This window comes from Neovison vison, chromosome 3 (assembly GCF_020171115.1).
Source record: "Neovison vison isolate M4711 chromosome 3, ASM_NN_V1, whole genome shotgun sequence".
NCBI lineage: Eukaryota > Metazoa > Chordata > Mammalia > Carnivora > Mustelidae > Neogale > Neogale vison.
In genome coordinates, this window is record NC_058093.1 from 59,498,117 (window position 1) to 59,518,212 (window position 20,096).

General features: G+C 36.8%; 1 protein-coding gene across 1 annotated transcript in view; it reads right to left on the minus strand.

The window, feature by feature from the left end:
• IFIH1 (interferon induced with helicase C domain 1) overlaps positions 1-20,096 on the minus strand; it is a 55,824-nt gene that overhangs the window by 28,462 nt on the left and 7,266 nt on the right. Inside the window, exons 2-4 of the mRNA XM_044242216.1 lie at positions 19,143-19,311; positions 14,693-14,839; positions 1,552-1,656 (exon numbers count right to left, since the gene is read on the minus strand). Of these exons, the coding sequence (XP_044098151.1) occupies positions 1,552-1,656; positions 14,693-14,839; positions 19,143-19,311 (421 nt within the window). The remainder of the gene's footprint in view (positions 1-1,551; positions 1,657-14,692; positions 14,840-19,142; positions 19,312-20,096) is intronic.

Sequence of the window (20,096 nt, forward strand, 5' to 3'; positions counted from 1 at the left end):
AATATTGTTGAAAAGCCCTTACTTAGACAAACAAAAATTAGGATGAGGTCCAGAAGCTTAAAACAGCCATAAAGATGTTAAATATTAGCTAGAACATATTTTGAGTTCTAACATCAATAACATTTAATAGAAATGTTAATTATTAAATCTAACAACTGTATAACAAGTATGGAAAAATCAAATACAACCGCAGAAATAAGCACAGGGCAATAACTTAATAAACACTGAGTGCAGTGAACAGAAAATGAATTAACCCTTTAAAAACCTGGAAAGCTTTTAGGGCAGATATAAATGATTTTATGTAAATGATTTTATCCCTTAACGACTCTTCTAGCTAAATTTCGGTAATTCTTCTCACAACCCAAGGGAATCTGAAGTACACAATATTTTCCAAGTTTTTTTCTACAACTCAATCACAGAACAAATGAATAATAAAGTAATTTGTGTTTCTTAATTTGCCAGTTTCCTACTGATTCTTAGCTGGCCACATTGCAAAGCATTTTTTGTTTGTTTATAATTTGTTAATTTTAATTATGAAATAGTTCAAGTGCACAGACAAATATGGAAAGGTGTATAACAAATATCCAAGGTTCTATCACCTCTTCTTAGAAAATGTTAACATTTTAGTTCGGTTGTAATCATTGGAATTGCACATTCAAACAGCAGAAAGAAACACTATGAAATCTACCAGACTGACAGAATTTAGGCAATCTGATAACAAAAAGTATTGCTGAAGTGTAGGACTGGGAAAAGGCACTTTCATTTATTGTTGGTGTGATATCCAACTAAGAGAGCAATTTGGGAAACACCTAATAAAGTCCTCATTTGGTGACAAAAATATTTTTGGAATCTCTACTTCTATGCAAGAGCTATTCAGACAAATTGAAACTCTTTTAACTGCATGTGTAGTTTTAGTTTTTCATTTTAAAAGGACTCTTGTTAACTGGGTGTTGGGCATTAAGGAGGGCACATGATATAATGAGCACTGGGTGTTCTATGCAACTGATGAATCACTAAACTCTACCTCTGAAACTAATAATACATTATATGTTAATTCATCAAATTTAAATAAAATAAAATTTAAAAAATAAAGGACTCTTGTTACCTGCAGTTAATCTAGAGTCACAATCCTCTTATGGACCGTATTTTTTTTTTTTTAATTTAAAATGTTGTTTAAAAAAAAAAAAAAAGTAGGGTATGGGAACATATGTACCAAACTGAATACATGATTGAAATGCAGTCAACTTAACGGAAAGGGATAGCATGAATAAAATAGGTGACCTAACTCTATGGAATGTGGCATATGCATGTTCTTATCTATACCAAAAATATAAATCCCGGGTCCAAAATGAGAGAGCTTGATGCTAAGACTTTTGTAAGTTGTACTTTTAAAGAAAGTGAATGGCAAAGTTCCAAAAGAACTTCAACTGTGGAAAAGAATTGCTTTAATTGCATAAATCCATTAGGGAGGGTATGAACAGCCCCCATGCTTTCCACTATATGGCGTCTTATTTCACACTTTTTAAGGTTTACACAACAGTTAGGCAGTACCTGAATCACTTCCCATGGTGCCTGAATCACTGCCCATGTTGCTGTTATGTCCAAGACTTTCATCTAAGCAGCTGACACTTCCTTCTGCCAAACTTGTGTCTGATTCTGCAAAGGAAAACATTTTAAAATATTTTTAAAATATTTCTGAGAATAAACGTATTTTAACTGCACACCTCTACAGCACACAGTACATGCAGTTCAATGCAAGTGGAAAAGGCACACCCAGATGATTGTGAATAAAAGGTAAGTGTTTCTGGCAAGCAACGTTTAGAAACTCCACCAAGGATGAGCAGCCGCAGGGTAGGGAATCAAACACGCACACCTACTTTACCGCATGCCCGATGAGAGGAAATACAAACTTGTAAACAGTTAGGACATTTGTTGTCCCCCCACATGGGAATTTTGTCCCAGAAAAGAAAATCAACGCTTGATAATGGCATTGAAACACAAAGTATTACATAGTAATCCCCTGCGTTATTTTAACACAATATGGTAGGAAATTAGTAAAGTATAAAAAATTAATAAAATACACGGTTCTGTTAATGGGTTATGAAAATAACAGCTCAGTGATAAATGTAACTTTAAAAATCTCCAAAAGAATTTGCTCAAAAAGAATCTCATTAGAGTCTGGCATGGCAGTTGTACTAGAAGCTTATGTGAGGTTGGAAATCAATGTTTTGCTTTACTACAATTAAACGAAGCTTCCATCAAAAAGTTACAGTGAAGATGAACAGCAAGAGGACTCCCTTAATTTGTAAATCCCGATGTTTGGTTTTCAGCACCCAGTATCAATTGTTTTTGAAAATCCGCCCCCCTCCCAGGGAAGACTTCCCTCTTTACAGTTTATTGCCAAGGACTTATGCAATCTCATCCACAAGGATCAGAACTATTGCTAAACTAGTAAAAGTAAATGAAAGATGGCAACAAACATCCGCTCTAGAATCAGGACTTGTGAAATTGGCTGTTGAGGTTGCGCTGAGCCTGGCTTGCCGTTAGTTAAAGTGGGGCTAGTACAATTTGCCTCCTAGAATTTGATCGCCATGAAGTAATATTAGGTACAATCAGCTCTTAGCACTGTAGCTCAATTGCTGGTGATTGGAAAACGAAATAAAAATCAAGGAGTTGGCGTATTATTAGGGCATGAGTTCCATTAAATAGTGTTCTTCTTAAAATTAATAACATTTCATAATATTTGTACTTGTTACATAATTATCATTTCATGCTAAAGCTCCCAAAGGTACTAAATAAATTACATGAAGGTAGCCTTTAGATACTTAGACTAGTCTGAGTGTCACACATTAGAGCTAGAAATAGAAGTGGCTGAAAAATGCACTAAGTATATTATCAATAAAGTTTCTCTGGAAAGAAACAGGGTACAACTCTTCAAAAAGACAAGTGTCTTCATTTTCCTTAACCAGTTATTTTTTTTAAGTTGGTGCATTGAGGTACAATTTATCTTTTTAACTGTCTTTATAATCACTCTTTTTAAAAAGTTTTTTCTTTTAGGTAGGTTTAGTTTGATGAATCTGACAATTGTATACAGTTTTGCAACCACCATCACAAGCAAGATTTTTCTATCATCTCAGAAGCCCCCCCCCAAAAAAAGAAGTCCCCTCAGGCCCCTTTGTTGTCATTTCTCTCCTGCTGCCCTCTAGTAGTTCCTGATTTAGTTTCTGTCCCTAGAGTCTCACCTTCTCCAGAATGTCTCATAAGTGGATTCACACAGTATGTAACCTCTGTTTGACTTCTTGAACTTAGTGTAAGACGTTCGGGATGATTCCACGTTGTTTATTTCAGTAATTTTTTCCTTTTTATTGCTGACTAGTACTCCCTGAGCATCCGAGATGTCTGTGACATCTCCCTTCCAACTCGGATAAGCCTAGTCAGCGTGAAATATAATGGAATTACAACCGACCCCAATCAAATATATAAGATATCTTTTCTTAAAAGTTAAGAGCTGATAAGAAATTCTCAATGGACATACATACTGTTTAAGTATATTAGCACAACATAAATATACTAATGTGAAAATACTGTGCCTACCAGTTGTCGTAGATTAGCTCTCAAACTCAGATTTGAGGAATCCCTTATGATCACACGGGAAAACCTGTATATCTCACTGAGAGATTTTAAATATGGCACTTTGCAATTCCCAGAGGTATGCCTTGTTAGAAGCTTAGAGGCGAGTGTGGGATAGAACTGTCAAGCAGAAGAGAGTTTTGGGCAGATGTACTGATGAAAAGAGAATATGATTTGTAAGGAAAAGGCAAGGTGTAAAATGAGATGGGGAAAATGTCATTGCAAGGATAATTCTAGATCTAGAAGTATAGACTACGATTTCTGAAGCAAAAAAGTAAATTTTGACATGCTTTTCATTTGTTGTTTTAAATATGGTGTGAGAACTGAAAATAATACCAAAAATACTAAAAAATACTAACAAGTATTATCTATAATCTAACCCTGTATCTTTAGGTTTCCCACTAAATGTAATACGAACGGAAATTATACTTGATTTTCATTTCATTTTCTAATCACTGCAGTTAAACAACAATCTTAAAACTACTTTGTATATTTGTAAAGTCTAGGTTTTCCCCCAAGCTTTGCTTTAACATATGTAAGTTTGGGAGAGCTATTTAGTGCAAAGTGCATGATTAATTTTTAAGTATTAAAGAAAGTTGCTCCCAGAAATAGGGTATTATTACGTGTATTTCATGGATTATTTTGACCTTACAAACAAATTTACAATGTGTCAGGAAGACACTTGAGCTCGGTGCCTTCACAGATGTAAATTACGCTTTAAACCTCAACATCCTATGTGGTAGATATCCATCATCACCTTAGTTTTACAGACCATACACAGAGGCCCAGAGAAGTTAAATGATTTATCCTAATCACACAGCTAGAATGGGGCAGAGAGACAAGTCCCTATTTTCTGAATCCAAGCCTGGTATTCCAGTGTTTTTTGATGATTTGTGCAAAGCTTTATAAATAAGCAAACAATCCTCTATCCAAATGTTAAGTGAAATGAAAGTTGGTTATTGCTGTAGATGTTGCTATTGTTTTAAAGCATATAGACATTTTCATTGTAATGTCTAATTTTCTGTCAATCTTGAAACAGTTTATCTTCCCAAGGGGGAAAAAAGGAGAGGGATTGTTTTATTTTGCTAACATTTCTAATTTCATCGATAGACTTTCATTTACTTTATATTTAAACATCCACACAAATTTTGAAATTTACTTTTCTGCACACAAATAAAAGAGGAACCTTTCCATCCTTGTTAAACAAAACTAATTGGAATAATTCTGCTAGAGATAATTATGAAAATGAAAGTGAATATATAGAGGTCTATTTCTTTGTCATTTTGAGGATATATAAAATCTCCAGTTTCTCAACACAAAAATAATTTTGTTTCCTAGGCAGCGAATTCTTATGCACTTGATATATTTTTTTTATTTCATAGAAAGAGAAGTACTAAAGGAAATAACTTTAATAATAAAAGAAAATATACTGACTGTCCCATAACATTAAGAATATCTTCCCCAGAGATTTTCTTCCTGCATTCACTTAAAGAAATCATGTTTAAAAAATCACACACACACATACACACACACACGCACACACACACATAAAGTCAGATCGATTGATTATGCGATACCAGAACTAAACCAAGCTATTGAGTTCATAAGCCAAGAATTCCTGCAACTGACTTTTATATGATTATTTTGTTTTATTCTTTGTACTTTTCACAGTATGTCAATCTGGACTTATGTCCTGATGAACAAAGTCATGTCTCTGATTTTAAAATAGATCAGATAAAATAGGGTAGTCACTTGGAAGCAGGGTGTTGCCATGAAAAGAACATTATGTTAGGAAGTCAAGCAAATCGGTCTCCAGATCTGAACTCTGCAGCCACTGCTAACAAGTGACTTAACCTTTTTTTTCTTAATTTTTTTTAACATTGGTAGTAGTTTCTACTTTCTCATTTATCTTGAGAATGATTCCCTTAGATAAAGGAAATGAATCATGAAGAGAAACAAATCTTAAATTCTCATGAAGTTGCTACTTAAACAGGCTTTGAGTATTGGAGTTATATTATATAATAAGTTTAGTTAACTTTTATATAGGTGTCATTTCCTCTAGGGAAAATATCAAAGCTGGATACAAAACAGATTAGAAAATGCTGGTAATTTCTAACTGTTAAAAAAAAAAAAAAGCAGTTATTTATATCAAACTCTCTTGGAATGAAAGAAAATGATACTCATCCAATTAAAAGATAGGATTTTCTGTAATAATTTTGTAAACAGCACAAAAAAAGAACAGCTCTGTGTACAATGATAGTGTCTAAGACCAGTCCATAAGCCACAGAAAAAAATGTCATTTTGCAATCACAACTTGAATATTTAACTAATAAGGCAGAAATATTAACTGGAATCTGAGAAATTTCACATTTAACATCTTCTAGACTTTAAATACTTTAAAATATTTTTAAACCATTTAGAAACCAAAAATATTGAAGTTAAAAAAATTCAAATGAAAAAAACCTCTTGGTGGAAGGCCTTTTTAGATCTATTGCAATGTAAAGTATGCCCTCTGCTGGAAAGCGCTATTATAACAATTAGTTGGTAAGTACATTGTTTATTCAACCTAAGGGCTAAGCTTTGTTAGGTAAGATACAAATTGGTTCTTACTTCTTTCTATCCCTGCCAGGTACTGTACCCCCTTATTTCAACCTTCATGCATTTTTCACTCTACAGAATATTTCTCCTTTTTCACCCTTTGCCTCGGACTGTCATACATTCTCTTTGCTGAAAAGTGGTTTTGCATTTGAGCAGGAAGCAGTGCAAAGGGCTGGGGCCTCTATGCACATTGAGAAAGAAGAAGGGCACCTGTAGATCTCATTCACCTGAGAGGCAGTGCTTACAAGGTCTGCAAATAGTCTAATTCCACCTGTCACCGTCCTTTCATGTTTATTCTTGTTCTGACCTTGTGATGCATTTTAGCTTCACCTATTTAGCTATTCCCCTTTGCCTGGCTTCATAATCCCTGCAGCCCAGAATGCTGAAGATCCGAACACATGTGCACTCACGGGCACTTCCCCCAGAGGTTGCACGGGCTTCCTAAGTGTGCTTGCTTTCATACTACTAATAATACCCTTCCTCCCTTCCATCCTTTCTTTTTTAGGGTCCTTTTTCAATAGCTCTTATTGATAACATAAAAATGAACAACAGTTGGGTATTGTCCATATGGAAAAAGCAGGCTTTTTGTGATGCGTACATTTGGGACTAAGACACATCTTTATCACCCTCTTTCCTTTCCCCTCCTCCTCTAATGTCTCATTGAGATATACTAGCCAAGCTCTTCAAGACCACCAATAAAGTTATTCTGGACTGTGGGTTCCTTTGAATCTTTCTGTGCTTTTCTGTGGGCTCCTATAATTGGATCAGACACATTGCTAAGACCTCTTGTCTTTTTTTTTTTTTCTGAAATGCAAAGTATCCTAACACTCAAACACTCCTTTTCTTTTGAAATAACTTATCCTTAATCTTTTTTGAGAGGAAATAGATGACTTTTATTTTCAGCTCTATGTATATGGATTTGTGCGTGTGCGCACGCACACACACACACACGCTCACATTTTGGTCTGTCAGATTCTGCTCTCCGTGCCAGGGAACATGTGTTCCCGCAGAATGGAGAGAAGCCACCTCCACCCACCTTGCATATTCTCTCCTGGATCCAAGCTTCTAGGAAATGAGTTCCCCAAAGAGAAAAAACTCTCCTAGAGCCACAGGCCCACATGGCTATCCATGGAGCTCCTTGCTCCTGTTTATAGAATTTATACCGCTGAAATGTTTCAGTCAGAATTAAATTTGAATTGTGTGTAAGTAATAGTGTTGGCTTAAATTGTATCATGTATACCCTTTAGCCTTTGGACTTGGATCTCCCTCTGTAAAGACGGTTATTGGAATACAAGGGGGCCAAAAGTCCCAGAGTGAATCAGCTATGAGGGAAAAGCCCAGTGACCACTGGGAAGTGAGTCTTGGCAGTGACAAGGTTTAGGGACGGCAAGATCGAAGATGAATTGGAAACTTCTTTGGCTGATAAGCACGCCCTCTGGAAGAGCTATTCAAGTTAAGCAGGCTAAAGTAAGTCTGAGGAGAGTACATTTAAGGGTGTTCTGGGAAATACACAACGGTCAGCTTCTTGAGGTAAAACAAAGCAAAACAAAACAAACCATGACTTCAAAGTGTCTGCTAATGTCCACAGTGTAAATATTCCTGCCAGGGCTGATTTCAAGCTACCAGCATGACATCACAGAGTGGAGCTGGGAAGAGTCCGGTGCGTCTGGCTGTGGCAAGCTAGTGGCAGCCGGCTCCAGCTGCCCAGGGCACGCAGTCCCCCCATGAAGGACTCTCCTAGAAACATCATCTGAAATGACCAGTGTGCACTGCGCTAGTATTTCAGAATTGTGAAGAGTATTTTTTCCCCTTTAGGGAAATCATTTGTAAAAGCCATAGAGAAGCCCATTAACTCTCATTGATCTGGGAAGTCTCTCCTACTACCCTCCCCCATCAATGCTCCCCTCTGATCAAACTGTTCCCCTGCACTTTTGTATAATTTTGCTGTTTACTACAGTTGGATTTTGATGTGTTTATTACCATTGGGTCCATCTTATATAGACTTTATTTTTCAGAGCAGTTTCAGGTGTACAGTAAAATTGAACAGAAGTACGGAGACTTTCCTTAAAAGCCCTGCTCCCACACATGCAGAGCCCCCCTCAATGACACCCCCCACCCTAAATGTATTTTGAATCTTCCTACACCTACACCCTTGCTTGTAGTGCCCATGTGGTCTGAAATGCTGCCTACCACCTCTGTGCACAGATCCAACACAGGACGGATGTATCCAATTCCTCCTTAGGGAAGCTGTCTTTATGTCTTCCTTCCCAAGTCTACCCTCCTTAATCCTTTAACACGTTCTCCTTCACTCTGGATAGATAACTGTTTTCCTCTGGGGGCCTGGAACTTGTTTTCTGGAACTGGGTTACAAACTCCTTGAGGGTGAGGACAACATGCTGGTACTTGGTTCTCTCAATAATAAGACCCAACCAACTCACTCTCTGGCTTCTAGTCCTCATTCACGTGCCAAAATAGAGAAGGTAAGTCCTAAGCATCAAATTAAAGTTAAAATTGTCGCCTTTGTTAAAATGGTGCTTATAAGGAAAAAAAAAAAAAAAGGAAAAAGAAAAACGCTTGACGTTTGTAGCCGTAAAAAGATGTCATGAAAATAAATCCAGCACGTCTTAACTGCACACTGGGGAGAAGCTTCCCATCAAAATACCTATGTCCTCCTTCCTGAGAGATGAACAATAACCCTCATAGAACTAGTAAGCAATTGGGAGTCATATAACTAACCTAGATGGCTCCGGGGAAATTTCAAATAAAATACAAACCTATATTAACCATTAGCCGACACTGACATCAGCAGGGGCAGCAGCTTATCTCTCTCTGGCCATCTCTCTCTCTTTTTCTTTTTTCAGCTCAAATTAATATTTTCCTTTTGGATTGCCTCAGTAGTATTTCTAGTTCCCAATAATTGATGTAACTAAATTTAGCAAAATACGGAAATAAAGGATAACTACCTGTAGTGAAACCAATCCTGTAATAATGTGGGTAATTCTGACACAGTCTTATATGCTGCTATATCAATTATCTTTCCCACTAAGGTCTCAAGTGCTATATGGTATTTTTTTTCTAGAGATTCTAAAAATCTCTAAATTTCTAGAGGCTGGTGCTATAAAACATTATTCTGGTCCTCAAGTGCAAGGATAAATTTTGTGGCATTTTTACAGAAATTAGTATAGACCAAATCTAAGATTGGACTTTGGTCTATAAAAAGGCAAAACAAAACAACAACAAAAAAAGTGCTATAACAGATTGGGCCAGGGAGAAGGAGGCTGTTTTATAAAGGTCAATTTTTAAACCCCTCCTACAGAACATGATCTATGCAAAATATATCCACAATATATTCCAAAGCATAATGTCACCGGATAAACCTAAGGAGTGGAACATATGGGGGAATATGAAAAAGAAGGTATTAAAGTCTGAAAACAAGCAGGTTGGTAAGCTCATTAGCTGGGGTGGAATTTTAAAATCTTCACGTGAACGAATATATAAATCAAAATATACACATGCATTCACAGTCATGCGCACTGTATATTCACACATGGCACACTCTACAGTTACATTATAATCTTCCACCCTGGAACAGTGAATTCCATTCTCTTTATAATGTAAAAGCGCCCTCTGCTGGCCAATCTCGGGTACTTGCTCCGTCTCGTTTCATAACCGGAAGATCTAACAGAACGATAAAAGAAGTCTGGGAGATTTTATGTGAAACTCTGCATCAAAGTAAGTTCACTGCAAATAAAAAATTTATCTTGTTTTGAATCTCATTTGCTTTGCTTTTATTTTATTACAGGGCATTAATTTCTAAAATGGTGTAATGTAAAAGTCGATGTAAAATAACTACTTGTTTTTGAGAAAGCAAGAATAGCAGATTGTTAAATATAAAATGATTGTACAATCAATTCTACTGTAACCCTAGAGAATTAAAATGATCCAGATACGTTGTATTTGCTAAAATTAAGGTATTTTCAGCAGAAGAAAATGAATGTGGCTTTTGTGTCCCTCTGATGTTTTCTAGGGTGGTGTGGTCTAGAGAGAAACAGCGCAGATTTCCAATATTTTCTTGTTATAAGAGATGACCAGTGACTTTAGGAAGCAGAACTATAAAATCCAGCATCAAAACTCTACTAACAGTCTAACAACTATTCAAATATCCTTTAGAAATTATTGTGTTAATTTAGAAGAAGGCAAGTTTTAAAAATTGGTGCATCTTCATTATTAACAACTTTTTAATGGGAAGTATTTGGAAGGAGGAAGGAAGAACATGCCAGCCCCCAGTGTGGAGGCATGATAGAAGCACTCTCCAGAGCCGCCTACTAGGGAATGCTGATATATCACCCCAAGGGTGAAGGAGAAATGGGATTAAAACTGGTTTCAGGGCAGGCTACTGTTACTAGTGGTAGTATATCTTACCCACCAGGTGTGTTAAGGAGTCAAAAGGGCAGAAAAACAATACATAAGGGGTCTTTGATTGAAACTATAAATAATTACCATTTGTATGCACCAAGACTATTATGCACTGAAAAAAATATTTTAGAAACTGGTTCAGAAATAAAAATTAGAGGAGTCAATTTAAAATTAGAAATAATTCGAGTCACATTTTTTTCTTTCTGCATATGAAAATTCATATTTATAGAATGTGTGCAGCTTAAGAAATAAGTTTCTTTCGATGCTACTTTGGTAGCATTGGCTATATTTAAGCTGTATGTGAAATCTTAACCCTATATATTAAAATTAAAAATAAAGATTACATACTATCAATACCGGTGAGATATACAAAACAAAAATTATGCAAATGCATGTTACAGACTATGGGATATTTTCCCCTTTATTTTGACTGCTAATACTATGAAAGGATGCCTGTAGAGGCAAAATCCTTCTACAGTAAATTTTGCAATAGAACCTTTAATCAAAAGGACACCAGTAACTTCGTTGGGCTAATGGTAATTTACAAGTTATGTATACCTGTAATTCTTAGTTCTGGAGAGCAATAAGAAAATAGACCAACACTTGCAATGATTTATAGCATCTATGAACTGCCTAAGACCTAAGGCAAAGGAACTACATTTTCCTAAGTAAGTTACCCTTTGCTATTGTGCTGAAAAGAATGGATTGGACTATATGGCTCTCAATTCCACGGGGAAGTCCAGATATCATGAGGATCCTATAGACCAGAAGGTCATTCAAGTCTGTGAACTGGGTGGAGTCCTCCTATCACTGGACAGGGTATTATATACTTCTGCACGTTCTCAGACTAGTATATGTTTTAGTAGCTGTTCTTGCACTTACTGTAGGACTGTTACTAGCACTTAATGTGACTATACTGTGAATACTGTTTGACTGACAGGCCCATCAGTTGAGAGCTCCAGGGGAGCAAGAAGTCACCTCTATTATGTTCCCCCACTGTATTGGCAGAACTGAACACTGAACAGTACATGTCTGGCATGTAGGAGTTAAATAAATAGTTGTTAAATGAAAGAATCGAAAGGAACAGAGGGCAAATGAGAGGGAGAGAGGGAACACAGCAAGAAAACAAAACAAAACCCTTTCTGTTCTCTAAGGCTATTATTAAGATCCAGATTTTCTTTTCACAATAGGCAACTCTAAGTTTTACACTAACTAGTAAGAAACAGAACATTTTTAAAGTTTTGCCTTTAATTTTGTTCACTTTAAGACTCAGAATCCTCGGTAGATACATAAGCTACAGGCTGACAAGATGCGTTACTGGCAACCTTTGATGAAAAACCCTCATTCAAGATACAGGATCATTTGCCAACCTCAGTCCTGTCTTCGATTCTTTCTAGTGTGGATTTAGAAAACAGCCAGTAACCCACAGGGATGTCAGGTATCCTATCAAGGAAGTTTATTAAAATGTGATAAATCCATGTTCAGAGAGTGATTTTGGCATCCCCATAAGATCATGATTTCTGAAGGAGAGTGCAGCTTCTAAAGTGGAAAAAAAAAAATCCTCTGGAATTCAGGTTTTTGCTATTCTATATATTAAGCCTCACTAACGTGTGGTCCAGGCCAGCGATACAGTGTCACCAGGGAGTGTGTGAAAAAGGCAGAATCTCAGGCTCCACAGAGGACCTACGGAATCAGAGTGCATTTCAGTAAGACCCACTCCTCCCGATGATTCATTTACCCAGCAAAGCAGCAGAAGCGTTGCATTAAAAAAAAAAAAAAAAAAAGTAAACGAGTCACAGGCTTGAATAGCGGGCAAACTGTAAAACGTATTGGTACTATTTATGACAAAAGATTGCTATCCTATACATTTAGATAGATTTGTGATCACACAAATCAGCAAAAAGAATATAAACACCCTAATAGGAAAACAGGCAATTAGTAACAACAACAAAAAGAATAAACTTACAAAAAGGTTTTCTACTAGAAATCAAAAAATTCAAATTCAAGTAGCAAAATACCAAATTGGCAAGGTTTGAAAATAATGATATTTTGTAGAAATAACTGCTTTTGCGGAAGAGATTTCAAGGCAATAAGCTCTCTCTTATACTATAGGACACCTAAATTGGTACAAGTTCCTGGAGTGAAATTTGACATTAAGTCTCAAATGTCTTAAGATGGTAAACATCATTTGATCCAGAAGTTCCAATTATGTAATAGGTTTTCAAGAATTACATTGAAACATAGATATGAAGGGAGTTATTCACAATGTAGAAAATTTTTAGCATCTTAATTATTTAACAATTGACTTAATAATTATAAAGCATCCAATGGTCGTAACTATTACGAAGCCATTAAAAACCATGCTATAGAAGAATATCTAACAAACACAGGAGAAATGCTATTATGTATAAACATCCACTTATGTAAAAGATCAGAAGGATAGATACCCAAATGTTAAAAGTAATATATCCACATTGTGGGAGGATGGGTGACTTTTTCTTTGTATGTTTTCACGGTTTCCAAATTTCTTGCAACACAGCTGCACTACTTTTCTGAGTAGAAAATAGGAAACTTTGGAAACATCTGGATGGCTCAGTCGATGGAGCATGCAACTCTTGATATCAGGGTTGTGAGTTCAAGCCCCACACTGGAGGCAGATTACTTTAAAAAGGTGGTGGGGGAGAAAGTAGTAAACTTTGCAGTGGTGTGATGGAGTCCGCTTATATCGGCTCACCAAAGCCAATCGTTAAGTTTTCAGGAATTTGTGAGCAGGTTGTTAAGCACAGCCATTTTAAAAATTAAATTATATAGGGGTGCCTGGGTGGCTCAGTGGATTAAAGCCTCTGCCTTCGGCTCAGGTTATGATCCCAGGGTCCTGGGATCAAGCCCCGCATCGGGCTCTCTGCTCAGCAGGGAGCCTGCTTCCTCCTCCCTCTCTCTCTGCCTGCCTCTCTGACTACTTGTGATCTCTATCTGTCAAATAAAATAAATAAAATCTTTAAAAATTAAATTATATGGATTTACAGTTAAATAAATTATATGAAAGCAAAGGTAATGAATACTTAAACTCATCACTTCCTGATCGTGTTTCTGGATTTCCCTGTTCTCTATGGCATTGAAGCTGTTGATGCTCACTGTATCTGCTAGCGGAAATGCTAACAGAATGGTGAGCTGGTGCTTCTCTCTTTCCAACCCAGGGACGTGAGGTTGGAGGTTTGACATCAGCTTCAGGGCAAGCATTTGCATCGTGAAGATTGGCAAATACTACAGCTCAGGACTTTTCTTTTTCCCCGGAGAGTTACTTCTTAAACATTTACCACACAGCACAGATATTTATTTTTTTTTTCTTTTGAATGACTATTTCTTGTGAAAATAGAATGTGGCCCTTTGGTGAGAAGAGAGGAAGAGAGGATTTTTCTATCATGAGCAAATTAGAGAGGGGAATGTAATTAAATTAGTTTGATCGTTCCGGAATATTTCATAACAAAAAAGGTGGTCATGGTGGTAAAGAGTTCTCTCACCAATTAGTTACTGTAAATCAAGCCAACCCCCGTTTAGCACCTGTCATCTTCCTTTCTACAGCCTTGTGTTTGGTCTCTACAACCCAGATGAACCTCTCTGAGACATCCCAATCTATAAAATAAAGAAGAGATAATGAATGGCCTTCTTAATTCTCAGAGGTTGGGATGAATCAAACTAATTCATATATTTGAAAGTACTTTGAAAACCATGAAATATAGGGTATGATTATAATACTTACCACATCACAAAGACCATAGATAGCTTCTCCTACAGTAAAATTAGAACCAAATGTGTTCCTATTCATAACATATTAATATTGCACTCGTTTTGAAACATTTTTAGCCACAAAGAATTCTTTTCATTTAAACATTTCTAGAAATAAGATTTTAATAAGAATGCTCACAAAACCCCAAGGCCCAAATTTTCTCTTTGTGTTCCACAGAACCCGACATCATCAATGCACCAACTGATTCTTCGGGAAGTGGTAATTAGCAAAATATGGAAACGATGTGCAGATTCCAAATACCTGAGACAACAGAAGAATCCACCAAAGACGAGTCCGGTGAATCACTGTCCTCGTCCCAGCCCGCTCCCTCGGGACTTGGCGGACCTGTGGCTAAAAGAACTGCCTCTTGAATGTCAGGGCCACTTTCTTGTGATAAATTCTCAGTCTCTGTGAATGAAGCATCAGAAGGTAAACAGGAGTCAGCGCAAGCTCGTGTAGAGTCTGCTTCGTGGCAATTGCTATTCTGAAAATGAAACAGGAGTTCCTAATAGACGTTTACCTGAGTATATTGAAATACTCTGAAATTCGCAACAGAATGTAAATCGTTTAATGCAATATAAAAAGCTATTGTCATTTTGAAAACCAAGTGGAGGTTTCCAGTAGAAATTTGCCTGAATATACTTTTGTACTTTGACATTTTGAAATGCTAGGAACATATTTTTTGTTATGATACAGTATTTCTATTTTTAATATGGACACTGTGAGTAATTCTTTTGTAATGATTAAATTTTATCTAAAAAGACATCATGTGAAGTACCACGGTAATCACTAAAACAGTCTGGTGATTTCCTATCTGACCATTACTGGTAGGAAGTAAGACACTAATTTAGTGACACAAAGTTATATTTAAGGCAGAATTATGAAAATGCAAATTTGGCAGTGGTTTTTCTTTAGCTTGCGCTCTTGCCATTTTGTTCCCTTGCTGTGCGTTCTACATGAGATGTACATATGCTTTAATGTCAGCCTAAATTCATGTATTTTGACTATCTGGAGATTTTTTAGGGATTCAATAAAATATTCTGCATCCTTCCCTTTCCCTTCATTTCTCCCCTCAGCCTTCCTTCCTTCAACTAACATGTATGGAATGTTTTCTTAAGGGGCTATGTGAGTTACAAAGAAAAACAAGATTTTCTGGCCTCCTGAAGCTATAATCTATCAGAGAAGATTGATTCCATAAATAAAGTTTCTTAAAGTATCATTGTGGATGAACCCATCTTAAAGGATAAAGGGAAAGTATGTCCTGTGTATGGAGAATTTCCTGAAGAAAATTGTTGTGACTTCGGACTCTGTTGTTCGGCAAGACGACCTGACAGCGTTTACAGGTACACATTAGGTATGTTTGGGGTTTGTAATCCAAATCGTCCATTTATTTTGTACTTATCATTTAAGTGCTATGGAAATGTTGAATCATTCAATTCTCCAAATAGCCCTAGGTAATAGGTAATATTATTTTCCCCACTTCACAGAGGAGTAAACTGAGGCACAGAGAAGGCAAATACTCCAAGCTACACATGCGGGGAAGTAAAAGAGCCAGGATTCAATAAGCATCAGGATCTGGAGCCCAGGCTTCTGTATCTGTCAGTTCAGGCCACAACAAAATAGCAGAGATGGAGTAACTCAAGCAAGAGAATTTTGTTTTCCCATAGTGGTGGAGATCGGAAGTTCCAGATCAAGGTGTCGGCAGGACTGGTGTCTGATAAGAGCTCTCTCCTAGGGTGCAGAAGGCCACCTTCTCACTGTGTCCTCACATGGTGAAGAGAGAGACAGAGATCTCTTCCTCTTCTTATAAACCACAGTCTTATCAGATTAGGGCTTACCCATCTGACCTCATTTCACCTTAATTACCTCGCTGGAGGCCCTATCCCTCAGACATAGTCACATTAGGGATTAGGGCTTCAACATATGCATTTAGGGGAAACACAATTTAGTCCATTGTAACTCCTAAGCATGAGAATAATCACAGTGAACTTTATTCTGGTCATGAAGACTTCCCAGACCAGAAGAAGTGTTTAGATTCCCATAAAAAGAAGCACAGTTCAGGAACAAAATTTAAATCCCAATCCCTCTGATTGGATTTTTTGAGGAAATGAAAAATTAAGTCCTACTTTTTGGAATGAGTAGGTCAGGAGCAACCTGCCTGCAGGTAGAGGTGATGAGAAGTACACGAAAGCCACCTCAGCCAGGAATTGGAGCTTCCCTTCCAATCCTCCGAGGAAGCTCAGAGACCCCTTTTCCACTCTGCTCCCTGCCGTCACAGAAGCCCTCATATCTGGGTCAATGCCCACCTTCACTCCCTTTGGTAGAAGGAGGGAGAAGTCCCAACCATGAGAGGGCTCTGCTAAGGGACCAGAGAGGAGGGTGGGTAATTGGTTTCCCCTTTGTTTCTTTCCATAAGGCCTTTCCCCCTTTTATAGCCAGATAGGGTATATGCGTGGGCTGGGAAAATGTGGATAAACTAGTTCCTAAGCCATTCAGAAGCAGACACATAAAGACCTAATAATAACACAAATTTATGGCATACATAAAGATAGTGAAGAGGAAAGCATGAGAGAACTAGATGTATGTGATGAGGGGCGTTATAATGTAGGTATTACCTGGGATTTACTATGTTTCCTCTACCTACATTGCTCTTGTTCAAAGTATTATAATCCGTAAAATTACATTAAACTTCTAGAGTCGCCTTCATGGTTCAGTTGGCTAAGAGTCCGACTCTCAAGTTTGGTGCAGGTCTTGATCTCAGGGTGCTGATTTGGAACCCTGCAATGAACTCCATTCTAGGCATGGAGCTACTAAAACAAACAAACAAACAAAACTTCTAAAAAGCATCTTGTGAAGAGGAACTGAAAAATATTTTAGAAAGAGGGGCGCCTGGGGGCGTCTGGATAGCTCAGTAGGTTGAGGCTCTGCCTTCAGCTCAGGTCATGATCTCAGAGTCCTGGGATTGAGCCCCACACTGGGCTCTCTGCTCAGCAAGGAGCCTGCTTCCTCCTCTCTCTCTGCCTGCCTCTCTGCCTATTTGTCAAATAAATAAATAAAATCTTAAAAAAAAAAAAAAAAAGAAAGAAAGAAAGAAAGAGGGGCATCTGGGTGGCTCAGTGGGTTGAGTTCCTCTCGGTTTCCACTCAGGTTCTGGGATCTGTGTTCACCCTGAAGTCCGCTTGTCCCTCCCCTGACTTGCTCTTTTCTTTCTCTCTCAAATAAATGAATAAAAATCTTTAAAATATGTATATTATAGAAAGAAATTTGGACAGACATGTTGTCCATGTCAGGAGACTCTAGAAGACACTTTGGAGCAGATCTTCTAGACTCCATCCTAAACAAGTATGCCACTTTACATAACTGTAAAATGGGTAGGTATCATCGAATTTGAGGGACATATATAACAAGGTCTTGTGACCTGAAAGGCTACCTTTCTAATGTCCCTTGTTACACTGAGACTAAAATTTCCCAGGGAACAACAACAAAAAAAACTAGACTGCAACCATTTTTTCTTTGAAATGTAAGCTCTTAAATGTCTGTCATGGAAGGATATGGTTCCATGAGGTCCTGAAAGGGAATGAACTCATTAACAGTGTGTGTCTGTCTGTCTCTGTGTACATGCATATATAGATATAGATATAGATAAAGATATATACACAGATGTGTGTATGTGTGTGTGTATTTCTAACTACTGGGCAAAATTAACCCATTTCATAGATAATAGAGAATAAAAAATAATAAAAATAATAAAAAATAATACAATAATTATTAAATTATTTTAATAATTTAGTAAATTTTTACTTAGCACAAGCAACTAAGAAATGTGCTTACTGGTTGTCTTATTCCATTAGAAAGGCCCTATGTGGCCATAGGGACTTTGTGTGTCTCCTTTAAGCCTGTATCTGCAGTATTTGCAACCGTATGTGTGGCACTCATCACATGTTGCCCATGAATGAATGACAGATGACTGGATGAAGAGGAGAAGTGGAGTAAGCTTAAAGTGATTGTAAAGTATTTAAATCATTTTATTACCAATTAACTTTCAATTTGTCTTACATATGAGATTTTTGAAAACATAAGATACATACCTTGAAAAGAAAAATAAAATGGCAGTTTGTATTAGATTTAGAAATATATGTGAAAGGGCAATAGAATGTTACTTTTATTATTATAATTGAAGAACCAAAAAAAAAAAAAAACTCACAGGAAGTAATATTGAGAGATGTTGGTAATCACAGACCTTTTATCAAATGTTTAATAAATTCCTTAAAAATTGATATAAATGACCAGAAGATTAGCAGCACAGTTATGATAACCGCTAAAATATTTTCTTCTAACTTATTGGTTATCTAATCAATATATAAATTATTTTGATAAAAATTTTAGGTAATCATCTTGTTTTCAATATAAAAGAAGTAGTGGAAAGAATGTTAGATTAGGAGTCAGCTGCCAATATATAAGTATATAAAGCTGGCAATAGCCTAGTTTGCTGAGTTGTATGTATGACCTTTGGTAAGTTAATCTTTCCCCATGCAGCAGTTTCTTCCTTTGTAAAGGGGAGGAAAAAAAATAGATGATTTCTCAAATCGTTTCCAATTTTGAAAATTTGATTCTAAGTATCTTAGTGTTTGGCATTGTGTCTACAGGCTTCATTAAACTCTCAATCACTAAGGAAAAGGTACAAACTCTTTTATAGTAGAATTAGATATACCTGCATTACTTTCAAAATGAGGGGTGCCCGTTAGCTCTTGGACAAGGGCATGGTTTTCCGTTTCACTTAGAGCAGCCAGAAATGAAGAAAACCAATTTTCTTTCTGCACGATCCTTTTCAGTAGCTCTCTCACACCTGATTCATTTCCATTGTTTTCTGCAGCAGAAATCTGTTTTAAGAGAAAAGCAGAATTAAAAAGATCATATATCTTCTGAATAATTTTAAACAGGAACTAGCCTTTTTTAAAAAAAAATGAGCAATTAAGTATAAGTATTGGTAAAGGTTTATATCCAACACTAAAGAAGAGAACAATGTCACTTATAACAATTCTGGATTGTAGCAGAGAGCAAATCTCTGGGCCAAGCCCCCTTTAAAATATGCACCATTTTTTAAAGCCACCAAGACATTCAAAACTGACACTTAGGAAGTCAATGTTCTGCATTGGCCATTCTGAATAACAGGGGCAAGAGACTTTCATTTCTAGTTCTGTTATGTCTATTTGCCTCAATTGCTTTCCATATATCTAGACTTGCTATTTCTTTCAACCCATTGAGTCTACAAATAAGAAGCCGAATATTTCTTATGTCACTCCTCTTTCTTGATTATCAGTACTATGAAGTAATTACTATCACAAGATTTATATTCTTGTTTACTTAGAATATTTGCAGTATGTATTAATGACTATAATATTTTCTAAAATTTGTGGGGTTTTTTTAAAAGATTTTATTTATTTATTTGACAGAGATCACAAGTAGGCAGAGAGGCAGGCAGAAAGAGGGGTGGGGAAGGAGGCTCCCCGCCGAGCAGAGATCCCTACTCGGGGCTCAATCCCATGACCCTGGGATCATGACCTGAGCAGAAGGCAGAGGCTTTAACCCACTGAGCCATCCAGGCGCCCTTTAAATTTGTGTTTATTTAAGATTATGAGGCAAATTTATTTCTACATATATTCCT